This window comes from Arvicola amphibius, chromosome 7, assembly GCF_903992535.2.
Source record: "Arvicola amphibius chromosome 7, mArvAmp1.2, whole genome shotgun sequence".
Taxonomy (NCBI): domain Eukaryota; kingdom Metazoa; phylum Chordata; class Mammalia; order Rodentia; family Cricetidae; genus Arvicola; species Arvicola amphibius.
Window position 1 is genome coordinate 2,620,509 of NC_052053.1, and position 16,996 is coordinate 2,637,504.

At 42.8% G+C, this 16,996-nt stretch overlaps 1 protein-coding gene across 1 annotated transcript in view; it reads right to left on the reverse strand.

The window, feature by feature from the left end:
- Positions 1-16,448, reverse strand: part of Fam171b (family with sequence similarity 171 member B) — a 52,601-nt gene extending 36,153 nt beyond the window's left edge. The window contains exon 1 of the mRNA XM_038337800.1: positions 16,226-16,448. Within this exon, the coding sequence (XP_038193728.1) occupies positions 16,226-16,448 (223 nt within the window). The remainder of the gene's footprint in view (positions 1-16,225) is intronic.
- Positions 16,449-16,996: the final 548 nt, after the last annotated feature.

Consider the following 16,996-nt stretch of genomic DNA (forward strand, 5'->3'; position numbering starts at 1 on the left):
CAAAACAAAAAGGCCTGATTTGATCTGGAAAAACTAATATGAAAAACACAGACACTACAAAAGATCACTGTTCCAAAAATAAGCAATGCCAAGTGTAAAAGGGAAAAGTCTCCAGGAGGAACAAACACACACCCAGGGAATGCAGAAGGACAACTCACTAAGAAGGACAAAATGAAGGAAAGAAAGCAGTCACAATAAGCAGGAAATGCGGGGGGGGGGTGTCTACTTTTCTATTCCTATTATACAGGGTGACAGTTTTGTGAATTCTATAGACAGCCTTAGACAGACAAACACTCTACAGACTACGTAAGTCGGTGATTTCATTTCTTTTTATGAACTCCTGAGATAGTCTTGCTCATATCTAAAAGGCATCCAGCAAGACAGTGAACAAGAAGAAACTCCTACTGTCCATCAGAATGGTTTTTTTATACAAATATTATGCAGTTATTCAAATTAATTAATGAGATATAAATGTATCAAACTTCAGAAGGATATGCCTAACATTTACATCTATTTCAATTTTCAAACAGAAAATAATGCATACCATAACGGTGATTCATTCTGGGAATATAATAATAATAGAGCTTGACTCCATCTCTAAATTCCACTTCTTAAGAGACAGAGAAATGTAACACAAATAGAGCACAGATTGATGGATTACCATGGCAAGTACAGGGGTGTCCATTATACACAGACTGCCTGTCAGAAATCTTTTATAGTCAAAGTCAATTTTAAATTAGAGCAGAGGTTGGAGAAATCATTCCCATGGTGAATGTATGCATAAAATCTAAAACATGGCTGAGTCATTTATTTTCACTGGGAACTGAAATGGACTAAAAATTATTCCTAAATGTTGATACCCCTATTTGGTTTTGTACCATCGACTTTCTAAGTTCACGCAGGATTTATTCCTTTAATTTGGAAAACCTATATCATAAACAGTAATGTTTAATAAACTCCTGATGAATCCTATTTGACCTTAATAACCCATGGCTTTCTTTTGCTTCCTACTTATAGACATAGGATGAAATCATAAGTAAATTCTGAACAATTTTGATATGTGTGGGTTTTTTTTTTTTCATTTCAAGGAAAGTGTCTTGGCATGTTGCTTTGCTTGTGAATTTTGTTTAAAAAATTATATTTTAAAATTATTTCGATGCACCTGCTAGAACAATTTTAGGATTCATCCAGCCTTAAATTTAACAGAACACAGTCTTCTCCATCTGATCAATATAGGAATCAATTGGCTGCCTCCATTAGGATGCTAATGCCCTTCTCAGTTGTCAAGCTACTGGAGAGAAACATAATTTACTACTCCTCTGAGGTTAAGCATGGGGTGGGGGAGATTTGATCAGCTTTCCAGCAGAACTGATTTCTAAAGACAGTGTTGGAAGACTCACGTTGTAGCGGACAAATGAAACAATGCCAAATCCAGAAAGACAAAGGAGGGCTGTTGAGCACTGTGGTTTTTCTTGTTTAAAACGCCTTCTTTTCCAGTAAGTTTTCCAAAGGGCCTGGGCAGCTTTAATTGGCTTATTTGTATGCTGAGAATATTGTTAGCTCAAGCTAAGATTTCCGGGACAGGAAAAAAAGAAAGACAGAAGCTACAATTGTCCGATTCAGTCTTTCTTGAGAGCCAATTTATCCCCTCAGCAAAACAAAAGGGATCAATGGAATAATGCAAAGCCGCAGATCACAGGCGAACACCTCACTCAATGGGATAATGCAAGAACTGCAGCTCACAGGCAAACACCTCACTCAATGGGATAATACAGAACTGCAGCTCACAGGCAAACACCTCACTAAGTTTGTGCTCTTCCATGCATTTCCCTTGTTTGCTATGGGTGATGTTTCAAACACAATACTGTTTCTAGGTTGTTTTAGAAAGAAAAGCAGAAATAATTTTATCTCATAAAATGCCTTAACACTTCTTAGCAGAAGCATACATACACTTTTAGAAAAGAAAACGACAAAAAACAAACCTAGTGGCACAGAAGAAGGGTACATTTCGTTCTCAATTTATTCAACTTTTTCTAACAAAATGTCATAAAATAAAAATCAGTGTGACAAAATGGTCATATTTCTATGATATATAATTTCCTAAAAAAAACATCCTTAGTATGACTAGAGACAAGTGTGAGGGCTCCTTCCCACAATCCGCGTTCAAGGTCAGTCTAGGCTACAGCATGAGCTCTCCTTAAAAATATAAAGTAAAAGAGCAGCAGTAATTACCTGACGAGTGTCTACTGAGTCCTAGATGTAATCCATACTATCTGGACCACAGTTCTGCGCATCAACTGTCATTACCCATGCCTCCAACTCCAAGAGCTTTATCTGTAGTTAATCTAAAAACACTCTAGAAAGGGGAACAGATAAGGATTTGAATTCCCAGCTGGGCAGTGATGGTGCACATCTGTAATCCCAGCACTGGGGAGGCAGAGGCAGGTGGATCTCTGTGAGTCTGAGGCCAGCCTGGTCTACAGAGTTTCAGGACAGCCAGAGTTGTTACATAGAAAAATCTTGTCTTGAAAAACAAAAAGAAAGAAAGAAAACAGAATTTGAATTCCCTGTGCTTAGCACCAAAATGCATATTTGAGTACCTAATCGTATAGCCCCGAATGATTTCCTAGCCACCTCCATCAAACACAGAAGCCTGCGTGAGTGTAGTGCACAGTTCATGGACGTTATTGGAGCGCAGCCTCCTCACACCCTGAGCTCAGAGACCGCTCATCTCACTCTTCCTACACTCAAACTTCATAAAAGCTCAAATCTACCCATTCCACCCCATCTGATCTTACAGCTGTAAATGTCACATAATTAGCCACTCGGTTTCATAAGGTGCTCAAAAACTAGCGTAACTCTGTTGTGCTTTTGTGACATACACACAAATACAAGCCTTGCCTTTGGTGGTTACTGAGGACAAACGGACACACTGATTTTCAGTGTACATTTGGAAATGTGTCTTAGGTGTCAGAGGCCCCTGCACAGTGTTTAGAGAAGAGGGAGGAAATGCAAAAACCCCTGTTCAGAGGAAAGAGTGCCAAGGACATCTAAATTAATCCTGCAGAGCAAAAAATACCAAAAGGCGAGAAAAAGGAGGGAAGCAGGAGTGAGGAGGCATGAGGTCATAGCTTGGACCAAAAAGGTGACAAACTAAGTGCTAATAAGAAGTTTTTTATAAAACTGGAAAGAAACAAAACTGCAGAGCGGGGGGAAATTTTTCACTTGAGAATGGTCCTGTGAGACAGCGATGCCGAGAGGATCGGCCGTTCTCAGTCTCACCGTGTCTCGTGGGTTCGGGAACTCGTCACCTCTCGGTTCATCACAATGCCATCGGCGTTTGCTCCGAACTCATAAATCTGGAACAAATCCTGTTAATTAAAAGGCATTCCGGAGCCATTAGTGTGCTGTTCACGCAGCAGAAGACCACGGAATCACAGTCCAGAGTCTCACCCTAACAAGAAGACACACAATTACCAATACAGGCCACTCTGCGCATTTCTCGGCCACCCAATGATCGACATTGTGGGATACAAAATGGGCAAATTAATATATTTGTGATCTAAAGGGATCTAGAGGAATAATGAAACACTGGGAATGGAGACTAGTTTAAACAACATATTTCGGACCCATCCGGTAAAGGGTCTGATTTGCTGAGAGATAACTTTGAGTCGCAAATATGATGTAGGCAGAATTAGGCGGACTTCTGCTGGAGGCAGAGATGAGAAGGAACAAAGGATAGTACTGAACAGAGGAGAATCAATGTATTGTAAATCGGCCTGTGGGAAATAACACAGCAAGTTAAGACTTTCTCGCCAGCAGCTATACAAATACCATCCTCACGCAGAATCCTAGAAGGTGTTTTGCACAAGCACACCACAAGGATGGAAGTCATCTAGCTGGACATCAGCTGATACCAGATACCCATTTCTGTGTCTGACCTTCCTCTTTTCTGCTCGTAGAATACCTGACTCTACAGGGTAAAGACCAAGAATGGGCTCGTTATCTCCATCGCAAACATGGAAGGATGGGGACAGCATAAACAGGAGGGTGGGAAAGGGAAGAGCTATATAAAGACGTCTACCTCCACCATGAAAGTGATACATAGGTAGAGAAAAGCGCCAGAAGCTGGTGAAACAGTGACCATAGAAGAAGACGAAGAGGAAGTGCAGCAGAGAGAAACCCAGCCAGAATAAATAACACTGCTCTCCCATACTGGGTGGGCACCCAGGTATAAATGTGCTCTCCTTACCAATGCAAGGACCCAAGAGGACCTTACAGTCTACACCCACAATCTGTAAGACGCACTCATTCATTTGCTGTAGTTTTTTTCTTCACTGATTTTCACGTAGTTCTTTTTCAAAGTTTTTAATAATTGTTCATCTAAAAAACTTATTTATTGATCTGCTGAAGGTTAAGTAGATATTAAGAAAGCTAGGCTAAAGATTTTAAATAATGAAACTCAGATGTGTTTTTCAGAGCCACAGGAGTCCGAGTATGTATGTGTGTCTGTCTGTCTGTCTGTGTCTATGAAAGAATATGCAATAAGAAAGATAAGTAAATATAGTGACATTTTAACGTGTGCGCTACCTTGATAGTGTATGTGAGTATCCATAACTGTTAAAGTTTTCCCTCATATTTGAAAGAATTCATTATAAACAATCCCCGGGGGCCAGGTAGATGTTGACCTCTCACATAGGATCAATATAGTGAAATTTCATTTTTATATTAGAAATTATAATCCTTCAAAAAAAGAAAGCCAGGAAGATGCATGGCGCAAGGGTGTTTGAATTAGAAGGAAGAGACACAGGTGATCTAATGTATTATTCCCCGAGTCCAAATAGATGGAACAGGATTTGGCCAGGGGAAATGGATGAGCAAATAAAATAGCAGGAACAGACACAAAAACCCTGTGACTACGTATTTAAAAGCTGGGGAGAATCTCGACTCCATGGTGAGTCCTGCGTCTCCGGGTAGGATGACGGATGAGACCGGAGAAACTGAGGTCTGAGGCGGTTGGGACGTTGTCTTTCCATTGCATAGATTTATAACTGAGTCAGTGCTATGAACACTAGTTCTCCCTGTCGCTGGCGTGATGTGGTAGTACCTCCCCCTCCATCTCTGAAAGCCCCAAAACACAACACGCTATACACGTGCCCTGAGACTCCTGGGCCCCAGCCTGAGGGAGAACAGCCACAAACGCCCATATGCTTCCCCAGGAAGCCACCTGCTTCGTGTCTTAGCTCTCCCAGCCTGAAAGATTTACAGGATTTAATGGACTTTTTTTTTTTCTAATGTAGAAACTGCTTTATCGGGGGGCCTGAATTGGTAAAAGAGAAACTATATAACCTGCCTCTTCATTTCTAAACAGTGGACTTCATAATCACGGAACTCATCTGTCATGTTTTATCACCCAGACCCCAGGTTTTCTTAAACAGATAACTGGATAACTGCATGCTATATGTAGGAAACATGCATCAATGAATACAGCTTACAGTTAGTTTAACACCTTTCCTTCAGCATGGTCATTTCCTGCTAGCCTGAAACCCGACATCATGAATGGAACTCCTGATTTTCTGTAGGTCCCAAGAGCTCCCTCACTCAGCAGAACGAGTCAATTGCCATGCAGGAGTCTCCATTCAGAGACCGTAACAAGTAATCAAACCTGGGGCTGCTGCGAGGGAAAGAAGGCAAGCTACGCGGTGTCATGAGGGTCAGTGGGGTGGCATGTGACAGAGAGGGACAAGAGAGGAAGGCTTTAACAGACACCGAGACACAACCTGTCTCCGTGAGGTTATGTGGAAAACTGGCATGCTAAGAATAGAGCCACGTTTGCTCAAGGCCATGTGGCCCCATGCTTTTAACAGCAGCATAAAGTTTTCTACCGTGTGTTAATGTGCTGGGTTTATGTCAGCCCGACACAAGCTGCAGTCCGTTTTGGAGAAGAGATGCTCGATTTTCTCGTTTGAGGCTCACCTGCCTCTAGCCCACCCTCTCTGCTCCCTGGTCTGCAGAACACAAACAGGCTGCAAGGCTCTGTCACCAGGAACTGAGGACCAGAGCGAGCCCTTCTCTCCTTCTACTGCTTCTCTTAGGACAAGTAAGACAGGCAGCATGGATGGTACTGGTACCCAGCAAATAGCAGCAACTGGGTAAGTGGATTTCAAAATAAAAACACTTGGGGATGGGCTGTAGTTCAGCGTAGACCACATATCCAGTATGCACGAAGGCTCTAGGCTTGATCTCTAATACTAGTTTTGGTCTTTGGTTTGGAGGCTGGAGTGTCTGATTAGTTGGTTGGTTGGCTGGTTGGTTGGTTGGTATTTTTGTTTGTTTTTGAGACCAGACCTCATGTAGCTCAGGCTGTCCTCCAACTTTTCCTCTTCCTGCCTCCACCTCCCAAAGACATATTGCCTCCGTGCCAGCTTCAGCACGACTGTCTTTCCTTTTGTCTTTAAGAAATGGGAAGGGAGGAGTTGATTCTTCAGGGTGTGATGGGAACCTGAACTCCACTCTCAGACTTGATGAAGCAGGAATGCCGTTATATCTCCACTGGAAGAGCTGGGGAATCTTGGCTTGGGCTGGCATTTAAGGACAGTGCAGAAGATGAGGTTACCTCATGAGAGAAAAACTGAGAGCCAAGAAGCAGTAAATAAAAGGGAAGAAAATACTCATTTTCGTTGTCGAATATAAATATATTTAATGAGCATATATGACAATACCCAACAACTTTTCATGGCAATATTAATATGTAATATAAATATGTAAATATAAAAGCTTTTCAATTTAATCATTAGATAGCAAGCTATTCAAGAGTTGCAGATTTCCTACTACATTTCTGGTAAGGAGGGTTGATACGGGAAGAAAGGGGAGAGACTGAGTCAAGACATTTTTCTCTGCCTTTGTGGAACCTGCATCTGAACCACCACAGGCATGCAGGGCCCACAACATTCCTGCAGGAGTCCTGAACTCAGGAATCACAGGAAGTGAAGCGGCCAAGGCTCAAGGATCTGTCAATGTTATCTCCATCCTCCTGCCCTTTATGTCTGTCCCCCACACTCTTCCCTGTAGCTGCAGTCTGAGGGGAGTCTCAGCACATGCTATTGTTGTCTTTATGTCTGTGTCCCACACTCTTCCCTGTAGCCGCAGTCTGAGGGGAGTCTCAGCACATGCTATTGTTTGTCTTTGCATTTTTCTGTCTGGATTCTCAAATGCAAGAATAATTTCTACAAGGTAGACAAAGTCCTCAAAGCAGAGGCGGCCTCCTTCCATTCTTCATAGCATTAGTTTTTCCAAGTCCACTAGTTATTCCTGAAAGCAGAAGAGGTGTGAATGAAAAAGGAAGGGAAAACATGCTCCACTGAATTTAAAGAGGGCACTAGTTCCAAAGCCCGGTGTAGTGTTGGTGATGAAACCTGCTAGCTGAATCACAGATTTAAATCCCTGTGGGCTGAAGTTACTGTTCTGATCTGCAAGTTGTTTAAAGACCAAAGTTTAATACATTAAGTTTCATAAAAGCCATCTTCAGGAACTTCTGGCTCCCAGGGTCAGCCTTGAGGCTTAGACTCAGGCCTGGCAGGACTCCGAAGAGCAGAGTAGCCTAGATGAAGGTCATTCCCTCAGCCTCAGTGACTCCGCCCACCCATGAACAGACAAGTGATAGAGGTTATAGCTGCCTGCTAATGTAACAGGCTGGGGATATAAGGAGCTCCGCTAGCTGCCTGCATAACAGAACAATTGAGTCATGTGATTTATCCAATGGGTATCATACCCATTGTGCAAACAGAATCGCAAAGCCAGCTCTGAGAGAACTGACGACCACAAGTCTATGATATCATAAGACATCGCAGTTTTTATGCTTCCTGGAAGGATTGTTTCTATTTCTGTCAAGCATCGTGGTTTTTACCCCCACCACATTTGCAAAAATAACAGAAAAGTTCACATGTTAAAAAAAAAAACACAAAAACTCATCGGAGTATGAATGATTCCTTTGTTCTTTCCCCCATGAGTTCATTTAGAAATGTTTAGCTAACCAGGGGAGGTTTCCTTCACCTCTGGGGGAAGAGGGGTTTTCTTAGTAATCTCATAGGCATGGAACACGAGCTGATGATGCACCCCTCACAGGGTTCTCGGGAGCCTCCTAATCTTTACACCAGCTCCCTACGACCCCTGCCGGATAAGGTAGGAGGAGCAAGAATTCCTTCACATATACAAGGACAGGTCATGAGAGCGTTTTCCTACTGGGGGAGGGGCACTGAAATCACAAAAAGGTCACCGTACATTGCATGACCTCTCCCTGACCTCTCAGGTAGACACTTCCCACATCAGCTTCCTTCCTATACTTGACAAGTCTCTTGAGTCACGAGACCTCTTCCCTATTTGAAACGCTATAGGACAGAAACAATTTTAAAGCCTACGTTCTTCTGATTCATAAATTTGAACCAGGTGGTAACAAATGTTTTAAGTTACAATTAAAATGCACTCTCATATTTGCTAAGAATTAAATTAGATTATCATTAATAAATAGCTTCATTGTGTTTGGTAAACAGCAGGTGATACAGTTTCTTTGAAGGACCTGCTTTAGATCATATTATTTACTTTTCAAACATCTCCAGAAAAAAATCTCTTAAGACAAGATCATTTTTGTTCTAGTCCCAGAGGCCCTGGTTCTCAAAACACTTGTGAGGCACAGACCCAGAAACCACCTACAACGGGAACACTTCCAATTCTTAATTATGTATTTCAAAATTTAGATACTGCTTCACTGTGAACAAACTTTTTAAAAGATTAGTTAATTCATGCACTACTAGAGTTTTCTCCTATATAATTATAATAAAAAGTTGAACTCCAATTAATACAAAGTAACATGGAGCCAGACATAATATAATCCCAGTTACTCAGAAGGCTAAAGCAAGAAGATTATAAATTCAAGGCCAGCGACCACTATTTAGAAGCACCCTGTTTCTAACTAAACTTGATAAGGGTTGGTGTAGTTTAGGTACCTGCCTAGAAAGCTTAGCCTTTGGACCACAAAATGAAGGAAAGAAGGGATAAAGTAAGGGAAGGAGGAGGAAAACAAGAGGAAGAAAAATGTTATATAAATCATAGCGTTTCTGCTAAACTTCCAGAATCCAACAGCACAAACATATTATAATTAATTTTAAAAATATATAAACCAGAGGATAAAATATAATTTGGGGAGTACTTAGTTTGGAGAGGCAACATTTTATTTTAATGTATATGACTTTGGAAACCCACATTCATCTGAATAAAAATCAAGCAAACATGTTCCTGACGTCAGGGACTCTTGTTTAATTCCTCATGGTTTTCCTTTCATAGTGCATGTTCTATCACTAGCCCACACACAGTTTATTTTGCTTGAGCTGAATGCGCTTGTCATTTCACCTGCGATTTCCTCCCTTGCACGGTCTCTACCTGCTCTCTATTTCAATTTTACAGTAAATGGGTACTCATTCGGAATCGCTGCCCACCCTGCCTTGGTTCCCGAGATATTTAAATACAAATTCTACCCATGCAAATGTGGAAGACATGCAGCATGTGTTTATGATTTTGAAGAAACATAACCCGTTTAGCCATACTGAGCCGCATTCAGATAACTTAACTGGAACTGTTTCCCAAGAAGCAAGCGAGCAAGAAGCCGAGTGGGCTGCGGCACAACAGCTGGGGCACCTGCGTTCTCTGGCCGGCGTCTGAGTACAATGAACGTGGTAAGGCGAATAAATCATTGGATTAGCTCTCTGGCTTGTTAGCACCACATCCCTGTTACAAGACAAATGGACAAGCAATCACAGCAACAGAGCTGTTGGGACAGTACCAGGTGAAGCACGGTGGTCTGCGCTAGACCTAGAGCGGGAACCTCGGGTGGGTGCAAGCCTGGCCTTCTCACCCTGAGCCTCGAGTTGACGCTAGACCGTCTACAGACTTCCAGCTGGCCACGTGACTACTCGCTTGAGGGCCCACATGTAGGAATAATAATTGACTTGGCCCAGTGAGCACTCATTTCAGCAGAGCAAATGAATTTAAAATATGTCTATTAAGTCAAGGGTAGTGGTACATGGACTAATATTCCCAGCACTAAAGAAAACAGAAAAATCATCTATCGAAAGCCAGCCGGAGCTACATAAACAGATACAATCTTTAAAAAAAGAAAAACTAAATAAAAATGATTTAATTTATAAACAGCATTTTCTTTGCTTATGTCAATGTTAGAGAACAGACATTGCAACTGACGCTTTCAACCAAACGTATTTAAATTTTGAGTGATTCCCTCAAGTGCTATAAACATAGAACTTTAGTTCTTTCTTTTTTTTAAAAAAAAAAGGAAGAATGAAAGAAAGCAAAGAAACTGAATGAAATTCATTTCAAATCCATGTGAGATGTAAAACCTTAGCCTGGAGAACTTGGTTCATGAACCCGAGGTCCCGGAAGGTGTTGTTCATTGCTGAGGCTAGCTGGCTGGCTTTGGCATCAGGTACTGAGGAGAGTTTAACACGTTGGAAACGATGGAAACAGCATTTGCAACCCTTCACTCATTATGTGCCCAAGTGAATGTGGTTATGTTCTCGGGCATCATCGAGCGGGATGTAAGAACGCAGCCGAATAATGACAGGGGCCGTCATACAAAGCACTCACTATGCACAGAAATCTAATGTCTTGGACATGCAGATTATATCTTCCCAAGAGGTCTTTTCATCCCCAAACAGAACCTTTCCTTTTGTATTGTGGTTTTGAAACAGGGCTTTTCTGTGTAGCCCTGGAACTCCTCTATAGACCAGGCTAAGCCAAACTCAGAGGTCCGCCTGCCTCTGCTTCCAGAGTGCTGGGGTTAAAGGCGTGCGCCACAATAACCTAACCCCAAACAGAGCTGTTTGCATAGATTATGTTTCAATTAAACACTTAAATGCTGAACTTTAATAGTTTTAGAATTTTCTAGGTAAGTGTTCCAAAACATGTGTTCTGTCAATTACCGATAAAAAAAAAAAAAAAAAAAAAAAAAAAAAAAAAAAAAAAAAAAAACTGCACTTGTTTTCTAGCTGAGGAGATTTGGAGAAAAGAAAATTAAACATTACACCAGGCCAAGCAAATGAAAGACAATAATGCTGTGGCTAACCTAGTCAGACAGATCTTTGAAAGAGAATCAAGCGCAATATTTATATTCTTGAGGGAAGAGTTTTGTTTCAGAAAAATATTTGGTACAGTTTCTACTGAGTCACATTAAGAATGTTGTAAAAACCACCACAAAACCAACTGGCCTCAAATTCAACACAATGACATGTGTTTTTCAACCTGTAATCAGCATCCACTAAATGTTCCCTTCGGTTATTAAAATCCTGGAAAGAAACCACCATCACCCATCGGGGAATATGGCCTCTAAATTATGAGAACTTCCAAATGGAACAATTTCTAGGCTTACCTTTCCTACTGATTTTTCAAATCCCTTGATTACAAAGAGTAAATAAACAAGTTTTCACAGATGGGAGATTTCACAGAGGAAGATCATGCCTACCAGGAAAAAGCAAAGGCGAGGGACAAGGCTACAAAGTTGCAAATATATAGACTAAGCAAGCAAATCAAAAGTAGGAAATGAGGAAGAGAGTTACTGTGCTGGATTCTGTGTTGGAAATTGGCTAAGAATACATTTTTTTGGTAACCACAAGGTAAAGATGTGGACACTTACAGAGCCTCACCACGGTAACTATTCCCTTATGTGTACCAGAATATCATATTGAGCACTGTAGATAGGCACTATACAGTTTTCATATAAAAATCACTTCAAGAGAAAGTGTAAATAATTCTGCAATTTAATAATTAGATTAAGTAACATAGATCCCACCTACATAAAATATTGGGTAATATTCAAGTATTAAAGTATACTGTTTGACCCAGCAATTCCACTCCTAGGCATTTGTACAGGATACAGAAAAAGCTTGTCTGCACAAAGACTTAAGGATGCAGCAGCCTCCATCACCAGAGACAACCTAAATAATCATAACAAAAGAGGCAATAAACTGTACTCGTGCGATTCTCAAAATGGAGCACGACTCATCAGTAAAGAGAAGTAAACTACTAACGGACTAGAAAATTAAGGAAGTCAGTAAAAGTTATTCTGAAGCCTGGTCTACAAGAGCTAGTTCCAGGACAGGCTCTAAAAAAGCTGCAGAGAAACCCTGTCTCGAAAAACCAAAAAAAAAAAAAAAAAAAAAAAAAAAAGAAAAAAAGAAAAAAAAAGTTATTCTGAGCCAGAGAAGCTGAACACAAAAGGCCCAGTGACATGGGAACCCACATCTGAAGTTTTAGACAATGCCTAACTAGTCTAGAATTTGAAAACAGCACAGAACTTGGGTGAAGGGCAGAGATAGTCTGGGAAGGTGGTGAAGGAGATCCTCCCACCATGATATGAACATTGCATGTCCAGAGAGGTATGGTCAGATGTAAACACCTATCTATCAAAAGAGCATAATCGCATGTACATTTACTCGTGCGCATATATTGCCACAAAAAATAACTGTACCAAAAAATCCATGAATTATAAATGGTTTAGATGTAAGAGTGAGACAATAAAAGTACAAAAGTAAGTGACTGGTAGGCACAGTCTAACATGCTATCTCTCTGTTTTATATATACTCAACATTTACCAAATCGTGCTTTTCGGGACTCTATGTGCAAAAGACGTTTTTGTTAAAAGGCATAGAGAACCTTGCATCTGTGCTTCTCGTGGGGAATATTAATGCCCCTCATTATTTCCCCAGCTACCTTTGCCTCCAGCTCCACATGTCGCCTACCTAATGGGCCATCAGAGAGAATATGATATGGCTGATTCAGCTACCACCAGCTCCCAAATTAATTCTTCGCTAGCCCCTCAAATATCTATTTCTAACAAACGCTGGCACAGATGGAGAGACCAGGACTTCTGCATGTGTTAGAGAAATGAAGGGACCTGACAGATCTCAGACTTGGCCCTTCTTCTCATCAGTCTCTAACGACAATATAAGTTCGTGAGAACATAGAACCATAGTTTTTTAAAATCCTGATTTTTTTAAAAAAGTAGTATATCCTTGGTTTTTTTTTTTTTAACCTTCCCTATTTCTCATTAACGCAGAGACATTTTCAGAAGAGTGAAGTGTAAAGAATAACCAAGGCTGAAGGTCAACGCCTTTGCTCAGTCGTGTGTCCCCACCAAAATGTCTTAGTTTTCTAAATTTTGCCTGAGGAAAATTCCGTAGTTTTCACATTCCGTGTGCAAGGCATGAGAGGTGCCACACAGAGGCAGAGAGCAGATCAGGCTCAGCTATTTAAAGGTGTAATACATTAATGCCACCTAGGTCACAAGGGGATTAAAGTGCACTCAGGCTCAGAAGCTTCTTGATAGAACCTAGTAACTGTCTCAAGTATCAGGATCAACGAGTTCTGTATAGACAACCTAAAACCAACACTGAAACTAGCTGACACTAAAGATCCAAGATACATACTTCATCATCTACACTTACAAGTCTTTTCATGGAATATTTATTTCTATACAAATTTTGATGAAGAATTTCACAAGGTGTTAAAGGTTTAGCAAACACTTGGGAAATGAGTGTCCCCTGATGCCAGCGTATTCATCTACCTGTTTACTCACTCATGAGCCATCAAATGAAGGTCTACACATACCAAGGGCTCTCTAGGTGACAGAAATACAGCAGTAACCATAACAAAGTCTATGTGCTGTGGGCTTATGTGACATGGCCCAACAGGTCAAGGGATTGCCGCCAACCCTGACGACCTGAGTTCAAGCCCCAGGGCAGATGTGGTAGAAGGAGAACCAGTTCTTGCAAGCTGTCCCCTTGCCTCCCCCTGCACAACACCTACACCCTCACATCCATAGACATACATGCACATGCACAAATTAAATAAATAAATAATGTTTTTTTAAAAAGAAGGGTAGGTGTTGGGGGTGGAGCTCAACCAAGTCAGAAGAGGCTGCAGATTAGGAGTTAGCATGCATGTCCAGCCACTTAAATTTCAGAACTCCATGCACAGAAAACAGAACGTGCAGAAGTCTGGCCCCTGAGCCCACTGCAAATGAAAGAAACATTTGGACAGTGTGACAACCATGGAGAGAGCCAGGGCAAGCACTGATGGAAGTCACTGCCGGAAGTAGAAACCAAGAGGCCAGCTTCCTGCACACAACTGCATGATCTGAGCATAGACCATTCTCCTGCTCAACACTTTTATAACAGTGTCTCTCTTGGTGAGGAACAAAGGCTGAAATAGGACCCATCCACTGTGAAGATCACAGTGAGTGAGTTCAGGGGACGTTTTAACTTCATTTGTTTACGGGCTGTGTCAACACTGTCTGACTGGCTGTCATGCTGGGTTATGCTTGTTTACTGCTGGGCTGGGGGTCAGAGTGTTTGAGAAAGACCCAGGAGCTATGCTGCTCTTCAGACCTCAGTGTGAACTGCTGGACAGCAGATCCTTTATCTCAATTAAAAACAAAAACAAACAAACAAAAAACCCAGGGATTGCTAGCTTTCCAAATAATAATCCTTTTTAAATATCCCTCATAAAAATCAGAAAACAAATAGTTTAGATTTCACTCTAAACATGAATGTTTCAAATCATTACAGTTATTCATAACCCTCATCAGACCACATTATCCTATGATAATCAAACCCACTTCACTAATATTCCTGAAAGACCAAAATATCAGAAACCATGAAACTCATCAATACTCCCCCAAGACTCTTACCGCACCGCTAATGTAAGAAACCTCTCCTGTATGAGATTAAAACAGTAGTCAGCATCTGCAGATTCACTGTGTCTAACGTCAGCCTCCTGCGCTCCACGGTGTTTAGTGCTTTCCCGTACTAAACACTGAGTAAGATCCAAACACACCATGTATCTTTCCATTGTAGCCACCTTCGAGGGCTATTAATCCGTTTAAGAGGGTGTCAGAAACACAAGCTTGCTCCTGTGAGCTGTGGTGATTTCATCCTATGCTCGAAGCACTCCAAGAAATTAAATCATCTGGGCTGTGTCCTGAATCACAGCTGGCATGCCTCCGAACTGCTCTCTGATGATGAGCAAGCAAGATAAACGAAGATGCCGATTCCACTCTACAGAATTTCATTTTCAGCATCTTCTATAAGGTTACTAGGCAGATTTTTAAAATAAAAATCAGTGTTATAACACTCATCTTCAGTTTGTGAAACCTCAGCCCACTAGCGAGAAAATTGGTGGCTTAAAAAAAATAGAAAAAAAAAATCCTCTTTCCTTCCCAAAGCCCAGGCAGCATCTACAGTGTAGAAGGTAACTAACTGGGTTGGGGGCTGGGTAAAGGCTATTTAAATGGATAGCCGAGCTCTTTGCTTACCAGGGAGCTTGAACTGGGGGAGGGGAAGACAGAAAACCGGGGGCTGAAATGGTCATATATACTGCACCCATATATCATCAACCCCTACCGAACGTGTCAAGACACGCTCATTTAAGTTCCACTACATGGAGATTCCCCTCAGGGGGAGGGGCCGGCTGTGCTACCCAAGCATCGCTCGCTCCATGCTTACCTATCTGTCTCCCTCCCTCGTCCCTTCCCTTAACTACAAACTCCGGTTTCGTGGCTTTCTTTCATCTTACTGTATACCAAATGCATTCCCCCCCCTCTTTTATTGCGAGCCGCCTTAAACGTGTCCTGGGATAAGAAGAGAAATATAATGAAATCAATCGAGATTTCTTTCTCCAGTTCTAAATTTAAATACAGCAGCCAGGGAGAAACAGCGCAAAAGCTGTGTGGGTGTAATATGGCAAAACGGCTCTGTATCTAGGAGAGGATAGAGGACAGAATGCTAAAGGGATCTGAGAGCGTGTGTGTGTGTGTGTGTGTGTGTGTGTGTGTGTGTGTGCACAAGAAGAGAAGGAAAATAAAAAATAAAATAAAAATAGATCAGTGGAAGCAGGCACCCACCTTGACCCCCCTCGCACACCCCCATTACAATCCCCCGACCCTTCTCAAGCCCACTGCAATGCTCTGGTGGAAGGGCTGGCGGGGGGGGGGGGGGGGGGGGGGCCGAGAACCGAAGGCCGAACCGTCAACCTGGGAAGACGCGGAGGGATAGAGACCGGCAAGGATAGGCAGGGGGGAGATGAGAAAGAGCTAAGAATCCCGCAAAACCGGACGAGCACGCTTGGCACCGATGCAAAGCAAGGCCGGGCAGCTGGGACCTACCTGGAACCGCCAAAGTCGAGGATGCCCCAGGCACCTCTGGCCTCTCCTCCTCCGCCTCCTCCCGCTGTTTTTGCTGTTGCCGCTGCTGCTGCTGCTGGATGAGGCTGAGGTCGGAGCGGCTGAGTTCGGCTCTGGCGGCCGCGGGGACCAGCCGCGCCTTCAGCAGCACCGCGGCCAGGCCGAGGAGCAGGGCGCAGGGGATGCGCCGGCAGAGCCTCGCCATGGCCGAGAGCCAGCGGGCCACGGAGGCATATTGCGGGGCTGCTGGCGGCGGCGGGCGCCAGGGCTGCGGAACCCGGCCGCGCCCGCTCGCTCGCTCCCCCTCGCGCCGTCTGTGGTGCACAGCCTCGGCAGGAGGAGGAGGAGCGGGTCGGCAGGAGGATGGCGAGCGAGCGGGCTTGGCATCCTCGAGCACGTGACCGCCGGGAGGGGCGAGCGCGGACTTGGTCCCCCCGCCGCCGCCACCCGGCAGGCGCTCAGCAAGGTGATGCTGGTGCTAAGGTGTTTAGCTAGGTGGAGACTAACAGGAGAGCTGGAGGACCTTCGAATCCTTAATCTTTCCCGAGGAAAACGTGTACAAAGTGGAATATAATTCCTCCCACTTGACCCTGGTGTAGAAAAAAAAAAAAGTGACACTCTGGTAAAACCCTCAGGAAACCATGAGGTTTCATAGGTTCAAAGACCAGGCTCCTTTAACCCAATACTCTCTGCTGTGCCGCGGCCTGTTTACAAGATAAACTAATACTCTCCAGACTGTAAATAAACTTTTTT